Here is a 27,480-nt window from a genome sequence, read left to right as displayed (position 1 = left end):
GATCCCATCCCTGGCCATGGGGAGCCAGGGATCTGCCATGGGATCCCATGGGACCCTGCCAGCTTTCCCGGGATCAGGGTGGCTCTAGAGCCCCCTTTAACCATGGCAGCATTAAAATTCCCATTAAATTCCCATTAAATCCCCATTAAATCCCTGGAGCAAGAGGCTCTGAGCGAGCATCACTTCCTGCTCCTGGACCAGCACTTAGAGGGCGATTTTGGGGCTTTTCCATGGGATTTTTTTGCTCTTTCTGAGAAGGGAAGAGGCTGAGCCACCTGCTCAGGGTGTCCCCAACCCAAGTGACATCCCCTGGTGGCAGCAAGACCCCTCAGCAGGGCAGTACTCAGCTCTGTGGGGTCAAACCCCATTCCCGCCCCATTCCCACCCCATTCCCGCCCCATTCCCTGGCAATCCCAGCCCCACACGTGGCTGGAGGGGATGGAGATGTTTGTCTTGGAGAGCAGCACGGAGCTGTGGCTTCGTCAGCCACAAAATTCAGCCGGGGTTTTGTTGCTTTTGGGTTAAAAGCGGATTTTCCTCTGTTCGCCTTCCAGCTTTTGGGATTTCTACTTTTCCAGGAAAAAGCCACAGCTGCCAGCAGGGCCCGAAATGCCAGGGAAGGGAACATTCCCAACCTCTCAGCCCCCCCTGGAGCCACTTTTTTCCAGCTGGAAAGCACCAAAATCCCTGGATGAGCTGGTGCTGGGGGGCTGAGAGGCACCTGGAGAGGGACAAATCCTGTGGGAATTGTGGAGCTCATTAGGAACCATCTGGTCCTGCAGAGCTCGGGGTCAAGAGGACAAAAAAAACCCCAGGAGCAACCTGGGGACACCCTGGGCTGGAGGGAGGTGGCCACTGCTCACTGGGGGGGGAGGGTGTGGGGCCACTTGTGGGGCTGGGGGAGGTCCCAGGGCTCCCCTCGATCTGGGATTTAGGATTTTGCTGCTTTCCCCAAAATGGGCATGGTGATGGCCAGGGGTGCCAGTAAAACACCCATCCAGCACCCCAAAAATAGGAGGTCCCATGAGCCAAACCCATCCAAAACCCCAAAAAATGGGGGTTCCACTGCCAGTAAAACATTTGTTGTTACTGGGAAGGGGGAGGGGCCCCTTTTGACCCTAAATTGGGGCATCAACAGAGCCCTGTGTGGGGCAGAGGAGAGCCTGGGGGGGGGCTCTGGAGGCAAACCCATCCAGCACCCCAAAACCAGGACGTCCCATGAGCCAAACCTGTCCAAAACCCCAAAAAATGGGGGTTCCATGAGCCAAACCTGTCCAAAATCCCAAAACCTGGAGGTTTAATGAGCCAAACCCATCCAAAACCCCAAAAACTGGGGATTCCATGAGCCAAACCCATCCAAAACCCCAAAACCAGGACGTCCCATGAGCTAAACCTGTCCAAACGCCAAAAACAGGAGGTTTAACGAGCCAAACCCATCCAAAACCCCCAAAACCTGGAGGTTTAATGAGCCAAACCCATCCAAAACCCCAAAAACAGGAGGTTCCATGAGCCAAACCCATCCAAAACCCCAAAACCAGGACGTCCCATGAGCTAAACCTGTCCAAACGCCAAAAACAGGAGGTTCCATGAGCCAAACCCATCCAAAACCCCAAAAACAGGAGGTTCCATGAGCCAAACCCATCCAAAACCCCAAAACCAGGACGTCCCATGAGCTAAACCTGTCAAACCCCCAAAACCTGGAGGTTTAATGAGCCAAACCCATCCAAAACCCCAAAAACAGGAGGTTCCATGAGCCAAACCCATCCAAAACCCCAAAACCAGGACGTCCCATGAGCTAAACCTGTCCAAACGCCAAAAACAGGAGGTTCCATGAGCCAAACCCATCCAAAACCCCAAAAACAGGAGGTTCCATGAGCCAAACCCATCCAAACCCCAAAACCTGGAGGTTTCATGACTCAAACCTGTCCAAAACCCCAAAAACCTGGAGGTTTAACGAGCCAAACCCATCCAAAACCCCCAAAACCTGGAGGTTTAACGAGCCAAACCCATCCAAAACCCCCAAAACCTGGAGGTCCCTGCTGGTGATTTTTAGAGCTGAGCAGTGCCCTGCGTGGGTGCTGGGGAATATCCATGAAATCCAGAAATTTCCTGGCTCTTCCAGGCCATTCCCAGTTCCCTCTCCTGAACTAAGAGACGGGAGCTGCCCCCTCAGCACCCTCATCCCTTCCTTTCCCATCTCTCCTTTCCCATTCTGCCTTAAAAATCCCTGGATTTGCTGCCAGGGGCTGATTTTTTCCCTCAAATCATTGAATTTTTATAAAATCCCGGTGCTGGGGCAGCCTGGTGGGGTTTGGGGTGGCTCAGCCACAGCTGATCCCGCTGCCCTTCCCAAATTTGAAGCTGGTTTTGCCCTTTGGGGAAAAAATTGGGATTCCAGCTCAGCCCCTTCCCTGCCTGGTGTCCGTGGGCTCCTGGGGAAGTGGAAGCAGCAACAGCTGCAGCCAAATTTTTATTTTTACCCCCTGGCCCTGCGGGGCCCCCGCTCGTTTCCCTTTTTTCAGGCACACAGGAAGGGCTGAGCCAGCCCGGCCTTCCTTATCCCAGAGATTCCAGAGGGTGGGAAAGGACCTTGGGATATTCCATCCATCATCCCAGGGTGCTCCAAACCCCGACAAACCCAGCCTTGGACACTCCCAGGGATGGGGCAGCCACGGATTCTCTGGGAATTTGCAGGGTGGGAATGAGCTTGGAGTGCTGAAAATGGGATTTTTTTATGGAATCCTGGAATGGTTTGGGTTGCAAGATCCTAAGGATCATCCCATTCCCAGCCTGTGGTCCCAGGGTGCTCCAAACCCCATCCAGCCTTGGGGGCTCCCAGGGATCCAGGGGCAGCCACGGATTCCCTGGGAATTCCAGGGAGGGATTTATTCCCAATATCCCACCCAAAGCAGCCCAGGGAATGCTGGAATGGGTTGGGATGGGAGGGATCATCCAGTGCCATGGGCAGGGACACCTCCCACCGTCCCAGGGTGCAATTTGATCAATTTGATCAGTTTGATCCACTGTCCAACCCAGCCTGGGACACTCCCAGGGATGGGGCAGCCACAGCTCCTCTGGGAATTCCATCCCAGCCCCTCCCCACCGCCACAGCCAAGAAATCCTTCCCAATATCCCATCTAAATCTCCCCTTTCCCATTGGGAACCCATTCCCTGTGTCCCTTTCCAGCTCTCTGGGAGCGCCCTCCATCCAGCAACCTTCCCCTCCCACCTGCTCATCCCAGCCTTCCCTATTCCCAACATCCATGGGCACCACCCATCAATCCCTCGCCCTTCCTTATTCCCAACATCCATGGGCACCCATCTCATGTTTCCCCATTCCCACCATCAATCCCTCATCTTTCCCCATTCCCAACATCTGTGGCTACCATCTGTTAACCTCACACCTTTCCCCCTTCCCAGCAATAACCCCTCACCTTTCCCCACTCCCAGCATCAATCCCACACCTTTCCCCACTCCCATCCTTAACCCCTCACCTTTTCCCATTCCCAGCAATAACCCCTCACCTTTCCCCATTCCCAACATCAATCCCACACCTTTCCCCACTCCCATCCTTAACCCCTCACCTTTTCCCATTCCCAGCAATAACCCCTCACCTTTCCCCATTCCCAACATCCATGGGCACCCATCTCATATTTTCCCATTCCCAACATCAATCCCACACCTTTCCCCACTCCCAGCAGCCATGGCCACCATCCGTTAACCCCACAACTTTTCCCATTCCCAGCATCAATCCCACACCTTTCCCCACTCCCATCCTTAACTCCTCACCTTTGCCCATTCCCAGCAACTCCACACCTTTCCCCATTCCCAAAATCAATCCCACACCTTTCCCCATTCCCAGCAGTAACTCCACACCCTTCCCCACTCCCAGCATCAACCCCTCACCTTTTCCCATTCCCATCCTTAACCCCTCACCTTTCCCCATTCCCAGCATCAACCCCTCACCTTTCCCCATTCCCAGCAGTAACTCCACACCTTTCCCCATTCCCAGCATTAATCCCACACCTTTCCCCATTCCCATCCGTTAACCCCTCACCTTCCCCACTCCCGTCCCCACGGCCACCACCCGCTAACCCTGTCCCTTCCCGGTCCCAGGAGCAGCAGGATGCCGTTCTCCTGACCCCCATCCCGCAGGATGTCGTGCCGCCGCGGCCCGGGCGAGCCGTGGCCGGCGCTGGAGTCGGTGGGGCTGAGCCGCAAGGAGCTGGCGCTGGCCGAGGCGCTGCAGATGGAGTACGACGCCTTATCCCGGCTCCGCCAGGACAAGGAGGAGAGCCGGGCCAGGAAGGAGCAGCTCCAGGAGCGCTCCCTCATCTCCTGGGACGACCCCGTGGACAGGAACGCCATCAAAGCGGCGCGGGGGCTCTCCGGCTCCGACCCCGCGCTCGGCCGCGCCGTCCCCGCCGTCCCCGAGGGTCCCCAAGCGCCGCCCGGGCCCAGCCCACCCCGGCCGGAGCCGCAGCCCTGGAAGGGCCCCCTGAGCGGGGATTACCTGCTCATCTTCGAGGGCTCCCAGCGGGATTTCCTCGGGGAGCCCCTCAACGGCTCCGAGCCCCACGACGGCGGCGGTTCCCCCAAAAAGCTCTCGCCGCCCCCGCTGCCCCCGCGGCACCCGCTGTGGGGCTGTCCCGAGGGCGGCCAGCGCTCGGGGAAGGCGTCCCCGCTGTCCCCCAAGGGCCAGGCCCAGCCCAGGGACATCAACATGTTCTCGGTGGCTCAGGACAAGCTTTTGGGGCGCCGCATCTCCCAGGAGGATCCCTACGGCGTGGACGCCATCACCTGCCTCAACCTCAAGTCCACCTACGAGTGCGAGGTGCTGAGGGAAGGTTCCCGGGGCTGGAAGGAAGGCAGGAGCATCCTGGAGAAGGAATCCAGCGGGAAGCCGGTGGCGCGGAGCAAGACCATGCCCCCCCAGGTGCCCCCGCGCACCTACGGAGCCCGCGCGGGCACCAGGAAGAACCTGGCGGCCAACAGGAACCGCAGGATCTCCGTGGAGCCGGTGGGGCTTCCCGGGGGGAATTGGAGCTGGGCTGGGATGGAGCTGGGAATTCAGAGCTGGGAATTCAGAGCCGGGAATTCAGAGATGGGAATTCAGAGCTGGGCATTCAGAGCCAGGAATTCAGAGATGGGAATTCAGAGCTGGGAATTCAGAGATGGGAATTCAGAGATGGGAATTCAGAGCTGGGAATTCAGAGACGGGAATTCAGAGCTGGGAATTCAGAGACGGGAATTTAGAGCTGGGAATTCAGAGGTGGGAATTCAGAGACGGGAATTCAGAGACGGGATGTCCCAGAGCTGGGAATTCAGAAATGGGAATTCAGAGCTGGGAATTCAGAGATGGGAATTCAGAGCTGGGAATTCAGAGACGGGAATTCAGAGATGGGAATTCAGAGATTGTCCTCCTGGGTGGGTTCTCCTTGTGCTGTCATCGTGGGTCCATGGAATGGGATGTGGGAAGAGGCATCTTAGGATGGAGATGTCCCATGAGACAGCCCTGCGCAGAGCCCCAGAAACTGAGCCAGACCTGGCCACAACCCCAAAACTGAAGAGTCCCATGAACCAAACCTGTCCAAAACCTCAAAACTGAAGGTCCCGTGAGCCAGACCTGCCCAAAACCCCAAAACTGAAGGTCCTGTGGGTCAGACCTGGCACAGCAGTGCCACCTGCCCTGCTGGGGACAGCAGCGGGCAGTGTCCCCTGCAGCACCCCCGTGGCCTGGGGACACTCCCTGCCCATCCTGTTGCTCCTCCCTGCGGGATATCCCTGGGAATGGCCATTTTTGGGGGGGCTCTGAGGGTCTCCCATCTATGGGGAAGGCAAACCCCCCCCCTTAATGGCCCACAGCCCCCACACCACTGCAGGGCCACCTCTGTCCCCACCACAGTGGCCCTGGTGTGGCACAGGCTGCTCCAGCGGGGGGTCTGGGGGTCCCCATGGGGGTGTGGGCCCTGGGGGTGACCCCCAGCTCACAGGCTCGTGCCGTGCCCCACAGGTGGCTCCCAGGCCCCACTCCTTGGCCAACGGCTACGAGCTCTTCGAGGTGTCCGAGGAGCGGGACGAGGAGGTGGCCGCCTTTTGTCACATGCTGGACGTGTGAGTACCCCAAAACATCCCCAAAACAACTCAGAGGGGCTTCGGGGCCACCAAAAGGGGATCCAGGGTCACCAAAAGAGGATTCAGGACCACCAAGAGGGGTTTCATGGCCACAAAAGGGGATTCAGGGTCACCCCGAGGGGATTCAGGGCCACCCCAAGAGGATTCACGGCCACCAAAAGGGGATCAGGGTCAGCCAGAAGGGTTCAGGGCCACCCCAAGAGGATTCAGGGCTACCCCAAAAGGATTCAGGACCACCAAGAGGAGATTCAGGGCCACCAAAAGGGGATTCAGGGCCACCAAGAGGGGTTTCATGGCCACCAAGAGGGGTTTCATGGCCACAAAAGGGGATTCAGGGCCACCAAGAGGGGCTGTTCCCAGGGGTGCTGAGCCCTTGTGGTGCCAAAAGGGGATTCAAGTTCCTCGCCGGTGATTTTTGGGGCGGGGGACCCCCCCAGCCCCAGCAGGAGCCCTGAGCCATCCCTGCTCCCGCAGGCTGCGCTCCAGCTCCGGCTGCAGGGACGGCTCCGGCTCGGGCTTGGTGTGGAGCGCGGTGAGCCGGAGCGCGGAGCAGCCGGGCCACGGCGCCAGCCTGAAGGTGACGGTGCTGTGTGACGGCCTGAGGGAGCCGCTGACCTTCACCTGCGACTGTGAGTGCCACGGCCGCGGGAGGAGCCGGGATGGCCACGGCCACGCATTCCCGCATTCCCGCTGCTCCCATCGCTCCTGCGGTTCCGGCCGTTCCCGCTGCTCCTGCCATTCCCGCCATTCTCGCTGTTCCCACTGTTCCTGATATTCCCATCATTCCACCATCTCCGCCATTCCACCACCATTCCCCCCATCCCAGCATTCTCCCATTCCCGCATTCCCGCCATTCCCACCAATCCCTCCATCCCCACCAATCCCACCATCCCCACCAATCCCACCCATATTCCCCCATTGCCACACCCCCACCAATCCTACCATTCCCACATCCCCACCATCTCCACCATTTCCCCATTCCCCCATCCCCACCATTCCCATCAATACCACCATTTCCCCAATCCCACCATCCCCACCAATCCCTCCGTCCCCACCATTCCCACCAATCCCTCCATCCCCACCATTCCTACCATGCCCCCATTCCCCCAATCCCACCATTCCCACCAATCCCTCCGTCCCCACCATTCCCACCATTCTCCCATCCCCTCCAACCCCATTGTTCCTACCAATCCCACCATTCCCATCAATCCCACCATTTCCCCAGTCCCACGATTCCCACCATCCCCACCAATCCCTCCGTCCCCACCATTCCCACCATTCCCCCATTCCCCCCATCCCCAATATTCCCCCATTGCCACATCCCCACCAATCCTACCATTCCCACCATCCCCACCATTTCCCCAATCCCACCATCCCCACCATTCCATCATTCCCCCATTCCCACATCCCCACCGATCCCACCATTCCCATCAATCCCACCATTTCCCCAGTCCCACGATTCCCACCATCCCCACCATTCTCCCATTCCCACAGTTCCCACAATTCCCTTCATTCCCCCAACCCAACCATCCCCACCATCCCCACCATCCCCACCACTCCCACAATTCCCAGGATTCCCGGGATTCCCCGGCGTCCCACGTCCCTCAGGCTCCTCCACCGTGGACCTGCTGATCTACCAGGCGCTGTGCTACACCCACGACGAGCTCCACGCCGTGGACGTCGAGGATTTCCTGCTCAAGATCTGCGGCCTGGAGGAATTCCTGCAGAAGTGAGCGGCCGTGGGGGAAAAATGGGGAAAAACCGGGGGAAAAACCAGGGAAAAACCAGAAAGAAATGGGAAAAAGGAGGGGAACACCAGGGAAAAAAAATGGGAAAAAGCAGGGAAAAACCAGAAAAAAATGGAAAATCAGGAAAAAATGGGAAAAACAGGGAAAATTGAAAGAATAGGGAAAAAGCAGGGGAAAGAACACAGGGAAAATGGGGAAAAATGGGGATGGGGAAGAATGGAGGAAAATGGGGGGAAAAACAGGGAGAAACAGGGAAAAAAACAGGGGGAAAATGGGGGGAAAACCAGGGAAAATGGGGAAAAACAGGAAAAAATTGAGAAAACAGGGAAAAATTAGGGAAAAATGAGAGGGAAACAGGGGAAAAGTGGGGAAAAAACAGGGGGAAAGTGGGGAAAAAACAGGGGAAAACAGGAAAAGAAGTCTGGGAAACCAGGGGAAAACCGGTGAAAATATGGAATAAAATGGGAAAAACAGGGGGGGAAAAGCAGGGAAACCAGGGAAAAACCAGGGAATGGAAAAAACTGGGAAAAACAGGAAAAAAAGTCTGGGAAACCAGGGGAAAACCAGGGAAAATATGGAATAAAATGGGAAAAACAGGGGGGGAAAAGCAGGGAAACCAGGGAAAAACCAGGGAAAATATGGAATAAAATGGGAAAAACACGGGGGAAAAAAAGCAGGTAAACCAGGGAAAAACCAGGGAAAATCCATGGCAAGCACTCCAGGGTGTGATGAAGGCCCAGGGTTGATCCCAGCGAGCACAGCAGGAGCTTCTCAGCTCCTTTTCCTGCCTCTGGAGCTGCTCCTGCCAAATGCAGCTCTTTGGGAATGTCTTGGGAATGTCATTCCTGGTCAGGCTGACTCCCAAACCCTTGGAAAACCAGCTGGGAGCTGCCAAAAATGCTTTTTGGAGGAGAATTCCGTAAAAGCCGTGTCGGGGAGTGGAGCTTGGATAAATCCCAGCTCTGGATAAATCCCAGGAGAAGGTGGGAGAGGGATTTGGGGGGCTCAGGAATATCAGGGATGGCCAAAGTGGATCCCATCCCTGCTTCCCTGGAGGAATTCTGGTTTTCCAGAGGGTTTGGGGGAGCTCTGTGCAGAGGGAGAAGCAGCAGCCACGACATTCCTGGCCTTTCCTGGGGCTGCAGGCAGCTCCTGCCTCTGGAGAGCTGCCCTGGAGCTGGATCAGGACCTAAAGGGATGCCTGGGGATGGGTTTGGGATCGGGAGAGAGAGCCCAGAGCTGCTCCAGCAGCCCCAGGGGCTTCAGGGACACCCTGAGAGGGTTCAGGGACATCCAGAGGGGGGATCAGGGCCACCTTGAAGGACTTCATGACTACCAAAGGGGGTTCAGGGACATCCAGAGGGGGTTCAGGGACACTCAGAGGGGGTTCAGGGACACCCAAAGAGGGGATCAGGGCCACCTCGAGGGGGTTCAGGACTACCAAAGGGGGTTCCCCACCAATCCCATTGTTCCTACCAATCCCACCATGCCCACCAATCCCTCCATACCCACCATTCCTACCATGCCCCCATTCCCCCCATTCCCCCAATCTCACCATTCCCATCAATCCCACCATCCCCACCAATACCTCTATTCCCACCATTCCAACACTCAGAGGGGATCAGGGCCACCTCGAGGGGGTTCAGGACTACCAAAGGGGGTTCCCCACCAATCCCATTGTTCCTACCAATCCCACCATGCCCACCAATCCCTCCATACCCACCATTCCTACCATGCCCCCATTCCCCCCATTCCCCCAATCTCACCATTCCCATCAATCCCACCATCCCCACCAACACCTCTATTCCCACCATTCCCCCATTCCCACCATCCCCAGCATTCCCCACCATCCCCATTCCCCCCCCCCCAAAGCTACCAAAGGGGGCTCAGGGCCACCCTGAGGGGGTTCAGGGCCACCAAAGGGGCTGTTCCCAGGGGTGCCGAGCCCTTGTGGTGCCAAACAGCCCCAGCAGATGTGTCCAGGTGTATCCAGATGTGTCCAGGTGCATCCAGCTGTGTCCAGGTGGGCACGGCAGCCCTGGGGCTGTGGGCTGCCATTCCCTTTTGGGGCAGGGAGCAGACCCCACAGGACATTTCCTCCGGGAAAGCCCAGGGACACAAAGCCCCTTTTGTGGCCGAGGAGATGCTGGAAGTGCCAAAGGCCTCCCCGAAGATCCGGGCAGGCCCTGAGGCTCCGCTCCCATCCCGAGCTGCTGGCACGGGATTCCCGTGGGATGGACCCGGCCCCAGGGGGCTCCTGCTGCCCAGAGCCTGCCAAGGAACGGGGCTGGAGGGGGGAGTCAGGGTGGCATTCCCAGCTCCAGAATTCCCCCTGTCACTCCCAGCTCCAGGGTTCTCCTATCATTCCCAGCTCCAGGATTCTCCCTGTCATTCCCAGTTCCAGAACTGCCCTGTCATTCCCAGCTCCAGAATTCCCCCTGTCATTCCCAGCTCCAGAATTCCCCCTGTCACTCCCAGCTCCAGAATTCCCCCTCTCATTCCCAGCTTCAGAATTCCCCCTGTCACTCCCAGCTCCAGGGTTCTCCTATCATTCCCAGCTCCAGGATTCTCCCTGTCATTCCCAGTTCCAGAACTGCCCTGTCATTCCCAGCTCCAGAATTCCCCCTGTCATTCCCAGCTCCAGAATTCTCCCTCTCATTCCCAGCACCAGGGTTCTCCTGTCATTCCCAGCTCCAGAATTCCCCCTCTCATTCCCAGCTCCAGAACTCCCCCTGTCATTCCCAGCTCCAGAATTCCCCCTGTCACTCCCAGCTCCAGAACTCCCCCAGTCCCACTCTCAGATCCGTGCCCTGCTTCCCACAGATCCCTGGGCAGGTCCTGGCAGGCCGGACCGGCTCCGGAGGGGAAGGAGGGAAAACAATTCCTCATTCTCTGGATTTCCTGGTGCCACAAAGGTCCCTGCGCAGGCAGGGCGGCCACCCTGAGCCCCGGCCAAGCTGCCTGGCTGGGGGATGTCGGGATGGGGCACCCCAGGCGGGATTTTGGGGCACCCAGACAGAATTTTGGGGTGTGGGATGAGCCTGTGGAGCTCTCCCTGCAGGAACGAGTTCACCCAGCCCTGCAGGAAGCCTGGTCTCACTGTGAACCCCAGAAAAGGCCGCCTGGCCAGGGGATTTTGGGGATTTTGGGGCAGCCAGATGGGATTTTGGGGCACCAAGGTGGGATTTTGGGGTGTGGGATGAGCCTGTGGAGCTCTCCCTGCACATTTGGCAGACACAAGTTCACCCAGCCCTGCAGGAAGCCTGGTCACACTGAGAACCCCAGCCAAAGCTGCCTGGCCAGGGGATTTTGGGGCAGCCAGACAGGATTTTGGGGCAGCCAGGTGGGATTTTGGGGCAGCCAGGCTGGTTTTTGGGGCGTGGGGTGAGCCCGTGGCCCTGTCCCCACAGCAAGCACGCGCTGGGCAGCCACGAGCACATCCAGCACTGCAGGAAATTCGACATCGACATCCGGCTGCAGCTGCTCAGGAGGAAGGGGGTGCGCAGCGACCTGGCCCGCACGGTGGGTGTCACCTCCCGGGGACACTGAGGGGTCAGGGTCACCTCCTGGGGACACCAGGGTCAGGGTCACACCAAGGGGTTGGTGTCACCCCCCTGGGACACCCAGGGGTTGGTGTCACACCATGGGGTCGGCGGTGTCACCTCCCTGGGACACCGGGGTCAGGGTCACCTCCCTGAGACACCGCAGACTTGGTGTCACCTCCCTGGGACACCGGGGTCAGGGTCACCTCCCTGGGACACCCAGGGGTTGGTGTCACACCATGGAGTCGGTGGTGTCACCTCCCTGCGACACCGCGGACTTGGTGTCACCTCCCTGGGACACCATGGGGTCAATGTCACTTCTCTGTGACACCGTGGGGTCAGTGTCACCTTCCTGGGACACTGAGGGGTCAGTGTCACACCAAGGGGTTGGTGTCACCTCCCTGGGACACCCCACCTTCCTGGGACACTGCATCCTCAGTGTCACACCAAGAGGTCAGTGTCACCTCCCTGGGACACTGGGGGTCAGGGTCACCTCCCTGGGACACTGCATCCTCAGCATCACACTGAGGGGTTGGTTTCACTTCCCTGGGACACTGAGGGGTCAGTGTCACACCAAGGGGTTGGTGTCACCTCCCTGGGACACCGGGGGTTTGTGTCACCTCCCTGGGACACTGGGGGTCAGGGTCACCTCCCTGGGACACTGCATCCTCAGCATCACACTGAGGGGTTGGTTTCACTTCCCTGGGACACTGAGGGGTCAGTGTCACACTGCATGGTCAGTGTCACCTCCCTGGGACACCGGGGGTTGGTGTCACCTCCCTGGGACACTGCAGGGTCAGTGTCACACCGAGGGGTTGGTGTCACCTCCCTGTGGCCCCGCTCAGCCTCTCTGTGTCCCCAGGCCAGCGATGACCAGAGCCCGTCCACCCTCAACCACCACATCCACCTGCAGGAGCGACCCATCAAACAGACCATCAGCAGGTAGGGCTGGGGACACGGTGGCACTGTCCCCAACACCCTCCCAGGGGGACACGGTGGCACTGTCCCCAGTGCCAACCACCCAGGGGACACAGTGGCACTGTCCCCAAAGCCCACCCAGGGGACACGGTGGCACTGTCCCAAACGCCCTCCCAGGGGGACACGGTGGCTCTGTCCCCAACGCCCACCCAGGGGACACGCTGGCACTGTCCCCAATTCCCACCCGGGGGACACGGTGGCACTGTCCCCAGTGCTCTCCCAGGGGGACACGGTGCCCACCCAGGGGGACACGCTGGCACTGTCCCAAACGCCCACCCAGGGGACACGGTGGCTCTGTCCCCAATTCCCACCCAGGGGACACGGTGGCACTGTCCCCAATTCCCACACAGGGGACACGGTGGCACTGTCCCCACGTGTCCCCTGGCCGGGGCTGAGCGCTGTCCCCTGTCCCCCAGGCAGGCCCTGAGTCTCCTCTTCGACACCTTCCACAACGAGGTGGACGCGTTCCTGGCGGCCGAGGTGAGGCCGGCGCTGGCTTTGGGGTTTTTGGGGTTTTTGGGGATTTGGGGGGGGTTTGGGGTTTTTTGGGTTTTGGGGGGGTTTTGATCCTCTGGGAATGCAGTGGGCAAAGGCTGCTGTGCTGTTCCAGGCTCAGATTGTATCCAGGTAGGAATGCTGGGCTCCTCCCCTGGGCGGAGCATCTCCCAGTGGGATGATGGAATTTGATCAGCCAGGCAGGGACACTCACTGGCCATGGACAGAAGATAATTAATAATTAATGGCCCATGAACAGCAGAGATCTCCCCAGAGGGAGGATGGAAGAGATAAAAATATAAAGAGACAAACAGTCAATGTAATGTAATGTAATATAATATAAATACTATAAATGAAGAGATAAAGAGATACAATATAATTATAACTATAAAAATTAATATTATATTAATATAATATAATATGAGACCATATATGATATATGAGATGATATAATGTAATAATATATAATAATATAATATTATATTGTGATATTATATAATATATATAATATATAACACTATAATATGACATAATATAAATATAAGAGATAAAGAAATAAAGAGACAAACAAAACTGCCCCACCTCTAACTGCTCAATAGAACTCCCACCCCCAGGCACATCTTCCGTCCCCCTGAGCCCGGCTCCCTCCCTGTCCCCCTCAGGGCGACGTCCCCCTGAAGGCCGAGCGGGTGATCCAGTCGGTCATGGCCATCTGCAGCGCCCTGGCGGCCGTGGAGTCGCAGGAGATCACCGCCGCCCTCAACCAGATGCCGCCCTGCCCGTCCCGCATGCAGCCCAAAATCCAGAAGGTGAGCCTGGGGTGTCCTGGTTTCACAGCCAGGTTCTGCTGAGGGAGGCAGGAGACCCCCCTGAAATGGGAAATGGAAACCCCTCCCTCGGAATTGTTATGATTTTGGAATTACGGGGCTCTCAGGCAAAGGTATGGGAGCAGGAGTAACAGTTCTTTAGTGGGAAAATTAAAATACAAATGCAATAGTGCAAAAAAAAAAAAAAAACGTGCAAGAGATAAAGCAAACTGCCCAATGAGCAGCAGATAACTGCTCCTCCTTTAAGAGGTGGCAATAGAATCCACACTTATCTTGCAATCCAGGAGCTGAAGGAACTCAGCCAGGAGTGGGAGGAGAACAAAAATTGTCACATCTGGCTCTTTTCCCTCCTTTCCACCACGTGGAAAATCCCTCAATAGCCGGGAGCAGCCAGGATCTGGCAGCCTGGGGTGGTTACGTAAAATCCACCTTGGCAGCGCTCAGGGGTTTCTTCTTTTTTTTGTGGTTTCTCTCTTTTTTTGGTGGTTTTTCTCACTTTTTTTTTTTTTTTTGGTTTTTTTTTTTTTTTTGGGGTTTTTTTTTTTTTTTTTTTTTTTTTTTTTTTTTTTTTTTTGTGGTTTCTCAATTTTTTTCTGTGTGTTTTTTGTTTTTTTTTTAATTCTTTCCCTCCACAGGATCCAAACGTTCTGGCCAAGAGGGAAAATCGAGGTATTTCTCTTCTCCTGCTCCCCTTTCTGGGCTCAAGTTCATGCCATGCTTTTCATCTTCAAACCCCTCCTCCCCCTTCAGTTCTTGAGGCCAAAAAACGGGTTGGAAACCGGTCTGGTTAAAAAAAAAAAAAAAAAAAAAAAAAGGAGGATTTTTGGGGTGTTGTTCCTCCTTGTGAGTTCCAAATGGAAAATTTGGAATTCCCCTTACTCCAAATGGGGAGTTTGGAATTCCCCCATCATTAATTCATCCCTGAGTAGGGGGGAAGCAGCGTGGGGGTCCCAAATCCAGATTTGAGGGATGGATCCCTGAGGGATTGAGGGATCCATGTGTGATCAGTGGATCCCTGTCCGTGTTTCCTTGAGGAAAATTGATCGATCCCTGAGGAACTGATGGATCTGTGGGGGATTGATGGATCCCTGTCTGTGTTTCCCTGAGGGATTCATGGATTCCTGAGGGATTGATAGATCCATGAGGGATTGATAGATCCCTGTCAATGTTTCCCTGAGGGATTCATGGATCCCTGAGGGGTTGATGGATTCCTAAGGGACTGACTGGTGGATCCCTGTCTATGTTTCCCTGAGGGATTGATGAATCCATGAGGGATTGATGGATCCCTGTCCATGTTTCCCTGAGGTATCCATGGATCCCTATCCATGTTTCCATGAGGGATTGATGGATCCTTCTCCCTGTTTCCCTGAGGGATTGATGGATCCCTGAGATTTTGATGGATCCCTGTCCATGTTCCCCTGAGGGATCCATGGATCCCTGTCCATGTTCCCCTGTGGGGTCAATGGATCCCTGTCCATGTTCCCCTGTGGGGTCGATGGATCCCTGTCCATGTTCCCCTGAGGGGTCGATGGATCCCTGTCCATGTTCCCCTGAGGGATCCATGGATCCCTGTCCATGTTCTCCTGAGGGATCCATGGATCCCTGTCCATGTTCCCCTGAGGGGTCGATGGATCCCTGTCCATGTTCCCCTGAGGGGTCCATGGATCCCTGAGATTTCGATGGATCCCTGTCCATGTTCCCCTGAGGGATCCATGGATCCCTGTCCATGTTTCCCTGAGGGGTCGATGGATCCCTGTCCATGTTCTCCTGAGGGATCCATGGATCCCTGTCCATGTTCCCCTGAGGGATCCATGGATCCCTGTCCATGTTCTCCTGAGGGATCCATGGATCCCCACCCCCGTTTCTGAGGCAGAGGCGGATCCCCGAGGCACTGCCGCATCCCCGCCCCGTGTCTCCCTCTGCAGAGAGGATCGTGGAGAGCCTCACGGCCGCCATCCTCAACCTGGTGGAGCTCTACTGCAGCACCTTCAACGCCGACTTCCAGACGGCCGCGCCCGGCAGCCGCGAGCTGGGCGTGGCGCAGGAGGCGCGGCTGCTCACCTGCCCCCTGAGCTTCACCGTCTACGCCACGCACCGCATCCCCATCACCTGGGCCGCCAGGTAAGGCCCTCCTCACCTGGTGTCTTGCTGTGCACAGCCAGGTGTGTGCTAAGGCCACCCAAAGCCACCCCATCGCCCGGGCCCTCCTCGCCCGCTGCCTCGGTGTCCAAACCTAGCTGGCTGCTGAGGAAAGGCAGGACCTCCCCTGAAATGGAAAATTTAAAGCCTCCCTCCCTCTGAATTGTTGTAATTTTGAAGTTAAGGGGTTGTCAGGTAAAGGTGTGGGGATGAGGAATGAGAGTGCTTTATTGGGGAAATTAAAATACAAATGCAATAGTGAAAAAAAAAAAAATCAAAAACATAAAAAAGAAACCTGACAGAGTCAGCAAAAAAACAAAATGTTCCTGGCAATGTTGGCACTGGGACACTCCAAAATCCCACTGTGTGTCTGGGACACCCTAAAATCCCAGTGTGTTCCTGGGAATGGTGGCACTGGGACACCCCAAAATCCCAGCACATTCCTGGGAATGCTGGCACTGGGGCACCCTAAAATCCCAGCATATTTCTGGGAATGCTGGCTCTGGGAAACCCCAAAATCCCACTGTGTGTCTGGGACACCCCAAAATCCCAACGTGTGTCTGGGACACCCCAAAATCCCAGCTCACCTGGGAATGCCGGCACTGGGACACCCCAAAATCCCAGCACATTCCTGGGATCGCTGGCACTGGGACACCCCAAAATCCCAGCCTGTTCCGGGGATCGCTGGCACTGCCAGGCAGGCCGGGATGTCACCGCAGCTCAGGCCGGGCTGGCTCATCCCGAGGCCACCCGGGGGAGGTGACAGATGGCCCCGCGCCCCGCGCCAGCGGCGTGGCCCCTTTGTTCCGCTCCTCCGTGCCCGTGCCCGGCGCGGGGGGGACCGGAGGGGACCGTGAGGGGACCGGGGGTTGGCGACAGCGGCGCCGGCAGAGCCGCCCCGCCGGGGACCCCTCGCCTTTGTCCTTGTCCTTAATGTATTCCCTTGGTGAGTGGCTCCGAACAAAGCGGCGAGCCTGGGAAATGCCGCCAGCCCCTGACCCCCGCGCCCCGCAGCCCTGCCCGGATTGTCGCAGCCCTGCCCGGATTGTCGCTCGGCACCTGCCACATGGCAGGGCCCCCCCGAGTGCCGGAATGCGCCGTGCCATATGGTGCTGGGGACATCGGGGCGGGGGGGGGACGTGTCCCCGTCCTGTCCCCCTTTCCCATCCTCGGGGCAGCATTTAGAGGTTCTGGTGATCCGGGTTTTCCCCTCCTTGGGGCAGGATTTAGGGGCTCTGGTGATCCTGGTAAAGCTCCCCCTGCCTTTCTCATTCTTGGAGCAGGATTTAGGGGTTCTGGTGGCCCAGATAAAGCCCCACCACCCCTTTTCCATCCTTGGGGCAGGATTTAGGAGTTCTGATGATCTGGGTTTTCCCATCATTGTGGAAGGATTTAGGGGCTCTGGTGATCCGGGTGAAGCCCCCCCTTTTCCATCCTTGGGGAAGGATTATGGGGCTCTGGTGATCCGGGTGAAGCCCCCCCTTTTCCATCCTTGGGGCAGGATTTAGGGATTCTGATGATCTGGGTTTTCCCATCATTGTGGAAGGATTTAGGGGCTCTGGTGATCCAGGTGAAGCCCCCCCTTTTCCATCCTTGGGGAAGGATTATGGGGCTCTGGTGATCCAGGTTTTCCCATCCTTGGAGCAGGATTTAGGGGTTCTGATGATCTGGGTTTTCCCATCATTGTGGAAGGATTTAAGGGTTCTGGTGATCGAGGTGAAGCCCCCCCCTTTTCCATCCTTGGGGCAGGATTTAGGGATTCTGGTGACCCTGGTAAAGCCCTCTCTCACCCCTTCCCCATCCTCAGGACAGGATTTAGGGGCTCAGGTGGCCTCACCTGGCTCATTTGGTGTTTTCCCCGCAGTTATGAAGATTTCTACCTCTCGTGCTCCCTCAGCCACGGCGGGAAGGAGCTGTGCAGCCCCCTGCTCACCAGGAAGGCCCACGTCTACAAATACCTCTTCCACCTCATCATTTGGGACCAGCAGTAAGGCCACGGGCTGGCCACGGGGGTCCCACCCACGCTGCCTTCATCATCCTCACCACCATCCTCCCCTCCCCTGCTCCTCCTCTCCTCTGCGCGCGTTTTGGAAGTTTTTGTGTCATTGCCCGGAAATAGCAACCCCCGGGAAAGGGGATCTGCTCCCAAAATAGCGCCGGGAGCAGGCGGGGAGGCCGTGCTGAGCCCTCGCCACGCCTGGCATCCGCAGCGGCCCGGGAGGTGGGGATGGCACGGGATAATTTTAGACGGCGCCGGTGCCCCCAAGGACGGTGCCCGGCGGGACAGCGGCGAGCGCAGCGATCCCGGGGATCCTTCCCCTTCCTTCCCGCGGGATGTAGCTGCCACCCCGAGCTCCCTGGGAGCGGCAGAGAGGAATCCCAGCCCCGGGGGTCCCACACGGCCCCTTCCCCCCGGGTTGTGGGGCAAGGTCAGTGCCCGGTGGGGCTCCCCGTGGAGGGCCCTGGCCCTGCGGTCACCTTTGCGGGACGGAGAGCGCAGCCGGGCTCCCCGGAGCTGCCGCAGCACCAGCTGGCTGTCCCCAAACCTGCGGGGTGGCTGGCACTTCAGGGACTTCAGGGACTTCCTGGGACTTTCTGGGACTTCCAGGGACTTCCAAGGACACCCCGGTGCCCGCAGAAGAGGCGGGTGTAGGGCCAGGCTCTCCCGGGGCATCCCAAGCAGGGGACTGGGAGAGCCTGTCCCTGGCACCCCAAGCCTGTCGCTGGCACCCTGAGCTGGTCCCTGCACCCTGAGCCTGTCCCTGGCACCCCGAGCCCATCCCGGCACCCTGAGCCTGTCCCTGGCACCCCGAGCCCATCCCTGGTACCCCGAGCCTGTCCCTGGCACCCTGAGCCCATTCCCAGCACCCTGAGCCTGTCCCTGGCACCCTGAGCTGGTGCCTGGTAGCCTGTGCCCATCCCTGGCACCCCAAACTCATCTCCGGCACCTCAAGCCCATCCCCAAGCCCATCCCTGGCACCCCGAGCCCATCCCTGGCACCCCGAGCCCATCCCCACCCTCTCTCCTGCAGGATCTGCTTCCCGGTCCAGGTGAACCGGCTGCCCCGGGAGACCCTGCTCAGTGTCACCCTCTTCGCCGTGCCCGTGCCACCCCCGGGCGGCTCCTCGGACGCCAACAAGCAGCGGCGGGTCCCCGAGGCCCTGGGCTGGGTCACCACCCCCCTCTTCAACTTCAGGCAGTACGTGGGGTGTGCCAGCACCCTGGGCATGGCAAGGGGCTGGGCTGGCATCCCTGGGGGGCACGGGAGAGTCCCCAGAACCTCAGTGTCCCCAGTGCCATGGGGTCCCCAGCACCCTGGGTGCAGGGAGGGGCTGGGCTGGCACCCTTGGGGGGCACAGTAGGGTCCCCAGAACCTTGGAGTCCCCAGAACCTCGGTGTCCCCAGTACTGTGGGGTCCCCTGGGCACAGTGAGTGGCTGGGCTGGCATCCCTGAGGGACACAGAAGGGTCCCCAGTGCTGTGGGGTCCCACAAACCTCGGTGTCCCCGGTGCCAGGGGTCCCCAGTGCCTCAGCTCAGCACCAGCAGCGGTGCCACCCTCGTGCCCCAGCAGAGTGTCCCCCCAGTGCCACCCTTTGTCCCCCGCAGGGTCCTGACCTGCGGGCGGAAGCTCCTGGGCTTGTGGCCGGCCACTCAGGACAACTCCAGGGCCAGGTCGAGCGCCCCAAACTTCAACCAGCCCGACAGCGTCATCCTGCAGGTACGTCCTGGCATTCCAGGGGCACAGACCTCCCCCCCAGAGCTCCTGGCGGGGGTCCCTCACCCTGTGCCTCCGCCCCAGATCGACTTCCCCACCTCGGCCTTCGAGGTGAAGTTCACCAGCCCGCCCGCGGCCGAGGGCAGCCCCCGCTACGAGTTCGGCAGCCTGGGGGAGGAGGAGCAGCGCCAGCTGCGGGAGGCCATGCAGAAAAAATCCCTTTATTGGTAAATAAAGCCGGGGGGGGGGGCATTGCCCTGCTGGGGGGACACCGGTGACACCCACCAGCATGCACAGGGGGTGTCCCTCCCTCCAGGGCTGGAGATTTTGGAGCTGGGGGGTTCTCCCGTGCTCTGCCCTCGCTGTTGTCCCCTCCTCGGGGACAGCTGAGCGGTGCCTCGGCCAGGCTGGCACGGCTGGAGCTGTGCGGGGGGATCGGGTGTCAGCAGCTGCCCAGAGGGTGCAGGGGCTGGCAGCAGGGCTGGCTCGGGGGTCCCTGGGCAGGGGGACAGCCAGGGACAGCTCTGTCCCCCCTGGGCACGGCTCCTCCTGGCTGTCGCTCAGCAGGGCCCTGCTGCCATCAGCACCTCTGGGCAGTGCGGGCATGCAGGGGGGGCTCGGGGCATTTATTGGGGCTCCAATAAATGTTTTGGGCACAGGGGACACACACCCCATCCTGCCAGCCCTGTTCTGTCCATGAGGAGGGCACAGGGCTGCCACCTCCCCAATTAATCCATGCACAGTGGGGCACAGGGGTGCCACCTCCCTGACCTTCCAGCCCCATCCCATCCACGTGTTTTGGGGTCACATGCCCCACGCCACCCCTGCCACGCCCTCCCTGACGCTGTCCCCGTGTCCCCTCAGGCTGACGGACGCGGACCGGCAGCGGCTGTGGGAGAAGCGCTGTCACTGCCACGCGTCCCCCGGCGCCCTGCCCATGCTGCTGGCCAGTGCCCCCAGCTGGGACTGGGGCTGCCTGCCCGACATCTACGCCCTGCTCAGCCAGTGGAGCTCCATGAGCCACCAGGACGCCCTGGGGCTGCTGCACGCCACGTAAGCCACCCGCGGGCCGTGGGGACGCCCCGTGTCGCGTGGCGGTGGCAGGAGGGCACCGTCACCCCACGGAACGTGTCCCTGCTGCAGGTTCCCAGACCAGGAGGTGAGGAGGACGGCCGTGCAGTGGATCGACTCCATCTCGGACACGGAGCTGCTGGATTACCTGCCCCAGCTGGTGCAGGTGCGTGGTGGCACCGGGATGTGCCACGGGGTGCCCGCGGGTGCCACCGCGGCCCTGTGACACTGTCCCTGTGCAGGCCCTGAAGTACGAGTGCTACCTGGACAGCCCCCTGGTGCGCTTCCTCATGAAGAGGGCCATCTGTGACCTGAAGATCACCCACTACTTCTTCTGGTGGGTTTGGGGGGCTCTGGGAGCGGTGGGGGCACCCTGACCTGTGTGTCCCCAAGGCAGAGGGGACACTGAGGCTGGCCTGACCCCGCATGTCCCCAAACCAGAGGGGACCCTGAACCTGGCCTGGCTCTGCATGTCCCCAGACCAGGCAGGACCCTGAGCCTGGCCTGTCCCCACGTGTCCCCAAACCAGAGGGTCACTCCGAGCCTGGCCTGACCCTGCATGTCCCCAAACCGGGTGGGTCCCCGAGCCTGGCCTGTCCCCACGTGTCCCCAAACCAGAGGGTCACTCCGAGCCTGGCCTGACCCTGCATGTCCCCAAACCGGGTGGGTCCCCGAGCCTGGCGTGACCCCGCGTGTCCCCAGCAGGCTGCTGAAGGATGGCCTCAAGGACTCCCAGTTCAGCATCCGGTACCAGTACCTGCTGGCGGCGCTGCTGTGCTGCTGCGGGAAGGGGCTGCGCGAGGAGTTTGACCGGCAGTGCCTGTTGGTCAGCACGCTGGCCAGGCTGGCACAGCAGGTCCGGGATGCCGCCCCATCCGCCCGCCAGGTGGGTGCTGGGGTGCTGGGAAAGGTGCAGGGGTGCAGCCCCTGTCCCACACTCACCCCTCCTGTCCCATGCCCGCCTTGTCCCATCACATTCCTACCCTATCCCATGTCCACCCTGGGTTTTGTCTGCTATATTCCATGCCTACTCCATCCCATGCTGATCCCTTCCCGTGCCCACCCCTCTCTATCCCATTTCTATCCCGTGGTCACTCTCTTCCTTGCCCATCCCATCCCGTCCTATCCCATGCCCATCCTATCCCTATCCCCTCCCATTCATTCCCACCTTGTCCCTTGCCCATCCCACCCCATTCCCATGGATACCATCCCATTCATTCCCCTGGATCCCATCCCATCCCACCCCATTCCCATGGATACCATCCCACCCCATTCCCCTGGATCCCATCCCATCCCATCCCATGCCCATCCTATCCCCATCCCATTCCTACCTTGTCCCTGGGCCATCCCATTCCCATCCCATCCCATCCCACCCCATTCCCATGGATCCCACCTTCTGTCCTTGTCCTGGTGCCCCAGGCCATCCTGCGCGAGGGGCTGGAGGACGTGGCGCAGTTCTTCAAGGCCCACGGCTCGTGCCGGCTGCCGCTCAGCCCCAGCCTGCTGGTCAAGGGCATCGTGCCCCGGGTGAGTGCCAGCCCCGGGGGGCTCAGGGGGCTCGGGGGGCTCCTCTGCCCGCTCCTGGCTCGCCCTGACCAGCTGCCCCTCCCTCCTTCCCACGGCAGGACTGCTCCTACTTCAACTCCAACGCCGTCCCGCTGAAGCTCTCCTTCCAGAACGTCGATCCGCTCGGAGAGAACATCCGCGTCATCTTCAAGGTCAGCCTTTGGAAATGCCCAAATCCTGGCACAGCCCTCCGAGAATCCCCCTGCTCCGTGCTCTGAGGGCTCTGGTGGCTCTTCCCCTGGCACTGATGGTTCTCCTCTGGTTCTGATGACTTTGGTGGCTTTGGTGGCCTTGATGGTTCTCCCCTGGCTCTGGTGGTTCTCCCCTTGCTCTGGTGGCTCTGGTGGTTATCCCCTGGCTCTGATGGCTTTGGTGGCCCTGATGGCTCTCCCCTGGCCCTGATGGTTCTGGTGGCTCTGATGGCTCTGGTGGCTCTGGTGGCTCTCCCCTGGCCCTGATGGCTCTGGTGGCTCTGGTGGCTCTCCCCTGGCCCTGATGGTTCTGGTGGCTCTGATGGCTCTGGTGGCTCTGGTGGCTCTCCCCTGGCTCTGATGGCTCTGGTGGCTCTGGTGGCTCTGGTGGCTCTCCTCTGGCTCTGATAGCTCTGGTGGCTCTCCTGTGGCCCTGATGGCTCTGGTGGCTCTTCCCCCGGCAGTGTGGCGATGACCTGCGGCAGGACATGCTGACGCTGCAGATGATCCGCATCATGAACAAGATCTGGGTGCAGGAGGGGCTGGACATGCGCATGGTCATCTTCCGCTGCTTCTCCACCGGCCGCGGGCGAGGTGAGACACAGTTTGGGTGTCCCCAGATGGTGCTGGGGATGGCCCAGGACATCCTGGGGTCTAATCCCACCAGCCCATCCCCGTCACACAGTGGTGACAGGTGGGGAGCGGTTGGGTTGGTGACAGAGGGGGTTGGGGTCGTGGTTCTTGGGGCTGGAAGGGTCTCACCCCGCTGTCCCACCTGCCAGGCATGGTGGAGATGATCCCCAACGCCGAGACCCTGCGGAAAATCCAGGTGGAGCACGGCGTGACCGGCTCCTTCAAGGACCGGCCGCTGGCAGACTGGCTGCAGAAACACAACCCCGAGGAGGACGAGTACGAGAAGGTGAGGAAGAACCCCTGCTCCTTGTGTCCCCCATTCCAGGGAACAGCCCCTTGCTTCCATCCTTTCTCCACGTCCTTCCCTCTTCCTCACAGGCCGTGGAAAACTTCATCTACTCCTGCGCCGGCTGCTGCGTGGCCACGTACGTGCTGGGCATCTGTGACAGGCACAACGACAACATCATGCTCAAGACCACGGGCCACATGTTCCACATTGATTTTGGCCGGTTCCTGGGCCACGCCCAGATGTTTGGCAACATCAAGAGGTGAGAGAGGCCCCTGGGACCTCCTGTCTCACCCCTGCCGAGGGGGAAGCTCCCTGTCCTTGTCCTTGTGGTGGGTGACGTCTCCTTCCTCATGTCCTGGTGATGGGTGACCTCCCCCTGTCATCCCAGTGGTGGCCACGGTGACCTTCCCTTCTCCTTGTCCTGGTGGGAGGTGACCTCTTTCTGTCCTTGTCCTGATGGCGGGTGACCTTTCCCTCTCCATGTCCTGGCAGTGGGTGACCTCTCCCTCTCCTCGTCCCGCCCCCTACCCCTGCTCACTTTGTCCCTCCTGTCCCCTGGCGCAGGGACAGGGCACCATTTGTCTTCACCTCGGACATGGCGTATGTCATCAACGGCGGGGACAAACCCTCCAGCCGCTTCCACGACTTTGTGGACCTGTGCTGCCAGGCCTACAACCTGATCCGCAAGCACACCCACCTCTTCCTCAACCTGCTGGGGCTGGTGAGAGCCGGGGGGCCACAAAATTCCCCTCAGCGTGGCACGGGGGTCCCTTTGTCCCCTGTGCTCATCCCTGCCCTCCCTTCTGTCCTTGTCCTGGTGGGAGGTGACCTCCTTCTGTCCTTGTCCTGGTGGGAGGTGACCTCTTTCTGTCCTTGTCCTGATGGCGGGTGACCTTTCCCTCTCCATGTCCTGGCAGTGGGTGACCTCTCCCTCTCCTCGTCCCGCCCCCTACCCCTGCTCACTTTGTCCCTCCTGTCCCCTGGCGCAGGGACAGGGCACCATTTGTCTTCACCTCGGACATGGCGTATGTCATCAACGGCGGGGACAAACCCTCCAGCCGCTTCCACGACTTTGTGGACCTGTGCTGCCAGGCCTACAACCTCATGTCCTGGTGATGGGTGACCTCCCCCTGTCATCCCAGTGGTGGCCACAGTGACCTTCCCTTCTCCTTGTCCTGGTGGGAGGTGACCTCCTTCTGTCCTTGTCCTGGTGGGAGGTGACCTCCTCCTCTCCTTGTCCTGGGAGTGGGTGACCTCTCCCTCTCCTCATCCTGCTCATCAGTGACCTTTCCCTCTCCTTGTCCTGATGGTGGGTGACCTTTCCCTCTCCATGTCCTGGCAGTGGGTGACCTCTCCCTCTCCTCATCCTGCTCATCAGTGACCTTTCCCTCTCCTTGTCCTGATGGTGGGTGACCTTTCCCTCTCCATGTCCTGGCAGTGGGTGACCTCTCCCTCTCCTCGTCCCGCCCCCTACCCCTGCTCACTTTGTCCCTCCTGTCCCCTGGCGCAGGGACAGGGCACCATTTGTCTTCACCTCGGACATGGCGTATGTCATCAACGGCGGGGACAAACCCTCCAGCCGCTTCCACGACTTTGTGGACCTGTGCTGCCAGGCCTACAACCTGATCCGCAAGCACACCCACCTCTTCCTCAACCTGCTGGGGCTGGTGAGAGCCGGGGGGCCACAAAATTCCCCTCAGCGTGGCACGGGGGTCCCTTTGTCCCCTGTGCTCATCCCTGCCCTCCCTGCCAGATGCTGTCCTGTGGCATCCCCGAGCTCTCCGACCTGGAGGACCTCAAGTACGTCTACGACGCGCTGAGGCCGCAGGACTCTGATGCCGATGCCACCACCTACTTCACCAGGTAGGGGACACGGGTGGGTGACACAGCAGCGGCTGGAGGGTCCCTCGGATGGTGGCACTGAGCGCGTGGTGGCCTCCTTGCAGGTTGATCGAGTCCAGCCTGGGCAGCGTGGCCACCAAGCTCAACTTCTTCATCCACAACCTGGCGCAGATGAAGTTCACGGGCTCGGACGCGCGGCCCACGCTGTCCTTCGCGCCCCGCACGCACACCCTCAAAACGTCCGGCCGGATCCGCGACGTCTTCCTCTGCCGCCACGAGAGGGTCTTCAACCCCAGCAAGGGCTACGTGAGTGGGGACAGCTGGGGACAGGCCCAGGCTGGGCTCGGGGCGCCCCAGGTCCCCATCCCACGTCACGGCCCTGCCTCCCCGCAGACCTACGTGGTGAAGGTGCAGAGGGACAACCCGGGCGAGGTCACCTTCGTGCAGCGCACCTTCGAGGAGTTCCAGGAGCTGCACAACAAACTGCGCCTCCTCTTCCCCTCCTCGCTGCTGCCCAGGTACCCCTGACGCCCCTCAGGACCTCCAGGGACTCCCCAAAACCCCCCCGGGACCCCGCTGAGTGTCTGTCCCCGCAGCTTCCCCAGCAGGTTTGTCATCGGGCGCTCGCGGGGCGAGGCGGTGGCCGAGCGGCGCAAGGAGGAGCTCAACGGCTACATCTGGCACCTGATCCATGCCGCCCCCGAGGTGGCAGAGGTGGGGACACGGGGTGGGGGCTGCGGGGAGGTGGGGACAGCGCCAGGGCCACCAGCGGGGTGGGGAAACGCTTGGGGACAACACAGCTGCATCGGCGAGCCCCGGTTTTGAATGGCTGGGGTGTTGTCACCTCTGTCACCACTAATGTCACCTCCTGACCCTGCAGTGTGACCTCATCTACACCTTCTTCCACCCCCTGCCCCGGGATGAGAAGGCGGCCGGAACCAACCCCACCCCAAAGCCGGCAGGTGGGGAAGGGGTGATTTTGGGGGGTGACTTTGGGGGGTGGTGGCAGGGGGTGACATCAGGGGTGTGCCATCCCTCCTGTCCCCCTCTGCAGACGCCACGTGGGCTCGATCCCTGGGCAAGGTCGGCGGGGAGGTGAAACTCTCCATCTCCTACAAGAACAACAAGCTCTTCATCATGGTGATGCACATCCGCGGGCTGGTAGGACCACGGCACCCACGGGAGCGGGGCTGGGGGGCTGTCCCCTCCCTGCGCTCACGGCGTGTCCCCACTCTGCCCCACAGCCACCCCTGCAGGACGGCAACGACCCCGACCCCTACGTCAAGACCTACCTGCTGCCCGACCCCCAAAAAACCACCAAGAGGAAAACCAAAGTGGCCCGAAAAACCTGCAACCCCACCTACAACGAGATGGTAGGAGGAGGGAGCGGGATGGATTTGGGGCGTCCCCAGGGGTGGCCGTGGCTGAGGGTTTGTCCCCGTTGTGTCCCACAGCTGGTGTACGACGGGATCCCCCGGGGGGACCTGGAGCAGCGGGAGCTGCGGCTGAGCGTGCTGAGCGAGGAGGGATTTTGGGAGAACATCCTGCTGGGGGAGGTGGGAATTCGCCTCCGCGACCTGGACCTGGCCCAGGAGAAGATGGGCTGGTTCGCCCTGGGCTCCCGCGGCCACGGCACCCTCTGAGTCCCCGTGGGGACCCCCGGGTGTCCCCAAAAGTGGCTTCTTTTTTAAGTTTACCTTGTGTCAAGGGAGCAACGCGGGGAGGGCGGGGCGTGGGGCGGTTCGGGGGTTATTTCTTCCTTTGGGATATCCGTATTTTAATTTTTTTAATAACGAGTAGCGTGAGCACCGGGGCAGAGGTGGCACGGGGGGGGTTGGGGGGTGTGTGGAACCCCCCCACCCCAGGAATCGGGCAATTCCCACCGCGGGGAATTCGCTCCCAAAGGAGAGCGGCGTGGCGAGTTGCCCGTCCCGTGTGGCTGCCGGCCACCCTTGGTGTCCCCATGCCTGGGGACATCTGTGTCCTTCCCGCCTGCCACCCGGCCCCGGGTGCGGGCTTGGTGCCTGTGGTGCTTTGTTTACAGCGACAGCTCCGTAAACGGACGAAATGTTTCTCAGGATCGAGAATAATTAACTTTAACCTTTATATTAAAAGTTTTAAATATTGGATCTGGTGGCAGCTGGGGCGTGGGAGGTGGTCTGGCTTCTCGAGGGTGGGGGCGTTGGGAATCTCCTGCCTTGGAACCCTCCAGTGTTGGGACCCTCCTGCCTGGAACACGGGGATGGGATCAAAAAAGGGGACGAAAGGCAGGGGTGGCATGCCTGCACATCTGGGCGCACATCTGGGC

General features: G+C 59.8%; 1 protein-coding gene across 1 annotated transcript; it reads left to right on the top strand.

Moving 5' to 3' along the window:
• The first annotated feature begins 4,126 nt into the window (after nt 1–4,126).
• Nucleotides 4,127–27,299, top strand: PIK3C2B (phosphatidylinositol-4-phosphate 3-kinase catalytic subunit type 2 beta). Its single transcript, XM_041422604.1, has 32 exons — nt 4,127–5,020; nt 6,014–6,114; nt 6,610–6,764; nt 7,744–7,864; nt 11,294–11,405; nt 12,288–12,367; nt 12,820–12,883; nt 13,561–13,707; nt 14,361–14,394; nt 15,651–15,846; nt 17,729–17,851; nt 18,896–19,063; nt 19,472–19,583; nt 19,665–19,807; nt 20,445–20,633; nt 20,724–20,817; nt 20,894–20,988; nt 21,357–21,537; nt 22,071–22,178; nt 22,277–22,369; nt 22,873–23,002; nt 23,191–23,327; nt 23,420–23,589; nt 23,895–24,051; nt 25,084–25,193; nt 25,277–25,478; nt 25,566–25,690; nt 25,769–25,886; nt 26,053–26,134; nt 26,227–26,333; nt 26,417–26,545; nt 26,627–27,299. The coding sequence occupies exons 1-32, from the start codon at nt 4,157–4,159 to the stop codon at nt 26,813–26,815; spliced, it is 4,836 nt and encodes a 1,611-aa protein (XP_041278538.1). The 5' UTR covers nt 4,127–4,156; the 3' UTR covers nt 26,816–27,299.
• The last annotated feature ends 181 nt before the right edge of the window (nt 27,300–27,480 follow it).

This window comes from Onychostruthus taczanowskii, unplaced genomic scaffold, assembly GCF_017590055.1.
Source record: "Onychostruthus taczanowskii isolate IOZ18803 unplaced genomic scaffold, ASM1759005v1 scaffold74, whole genome shotgun sequence".
Lineage (NCBI taxonomy): Eukaryota > Metazoa > Chordata > Aves > Passeriformes > Passeridae > Onychostruthus > Onychostruthus taczanowskii.
This window is presented reverse-complemented; position numbering and strand designations above follow the sequence as displayed.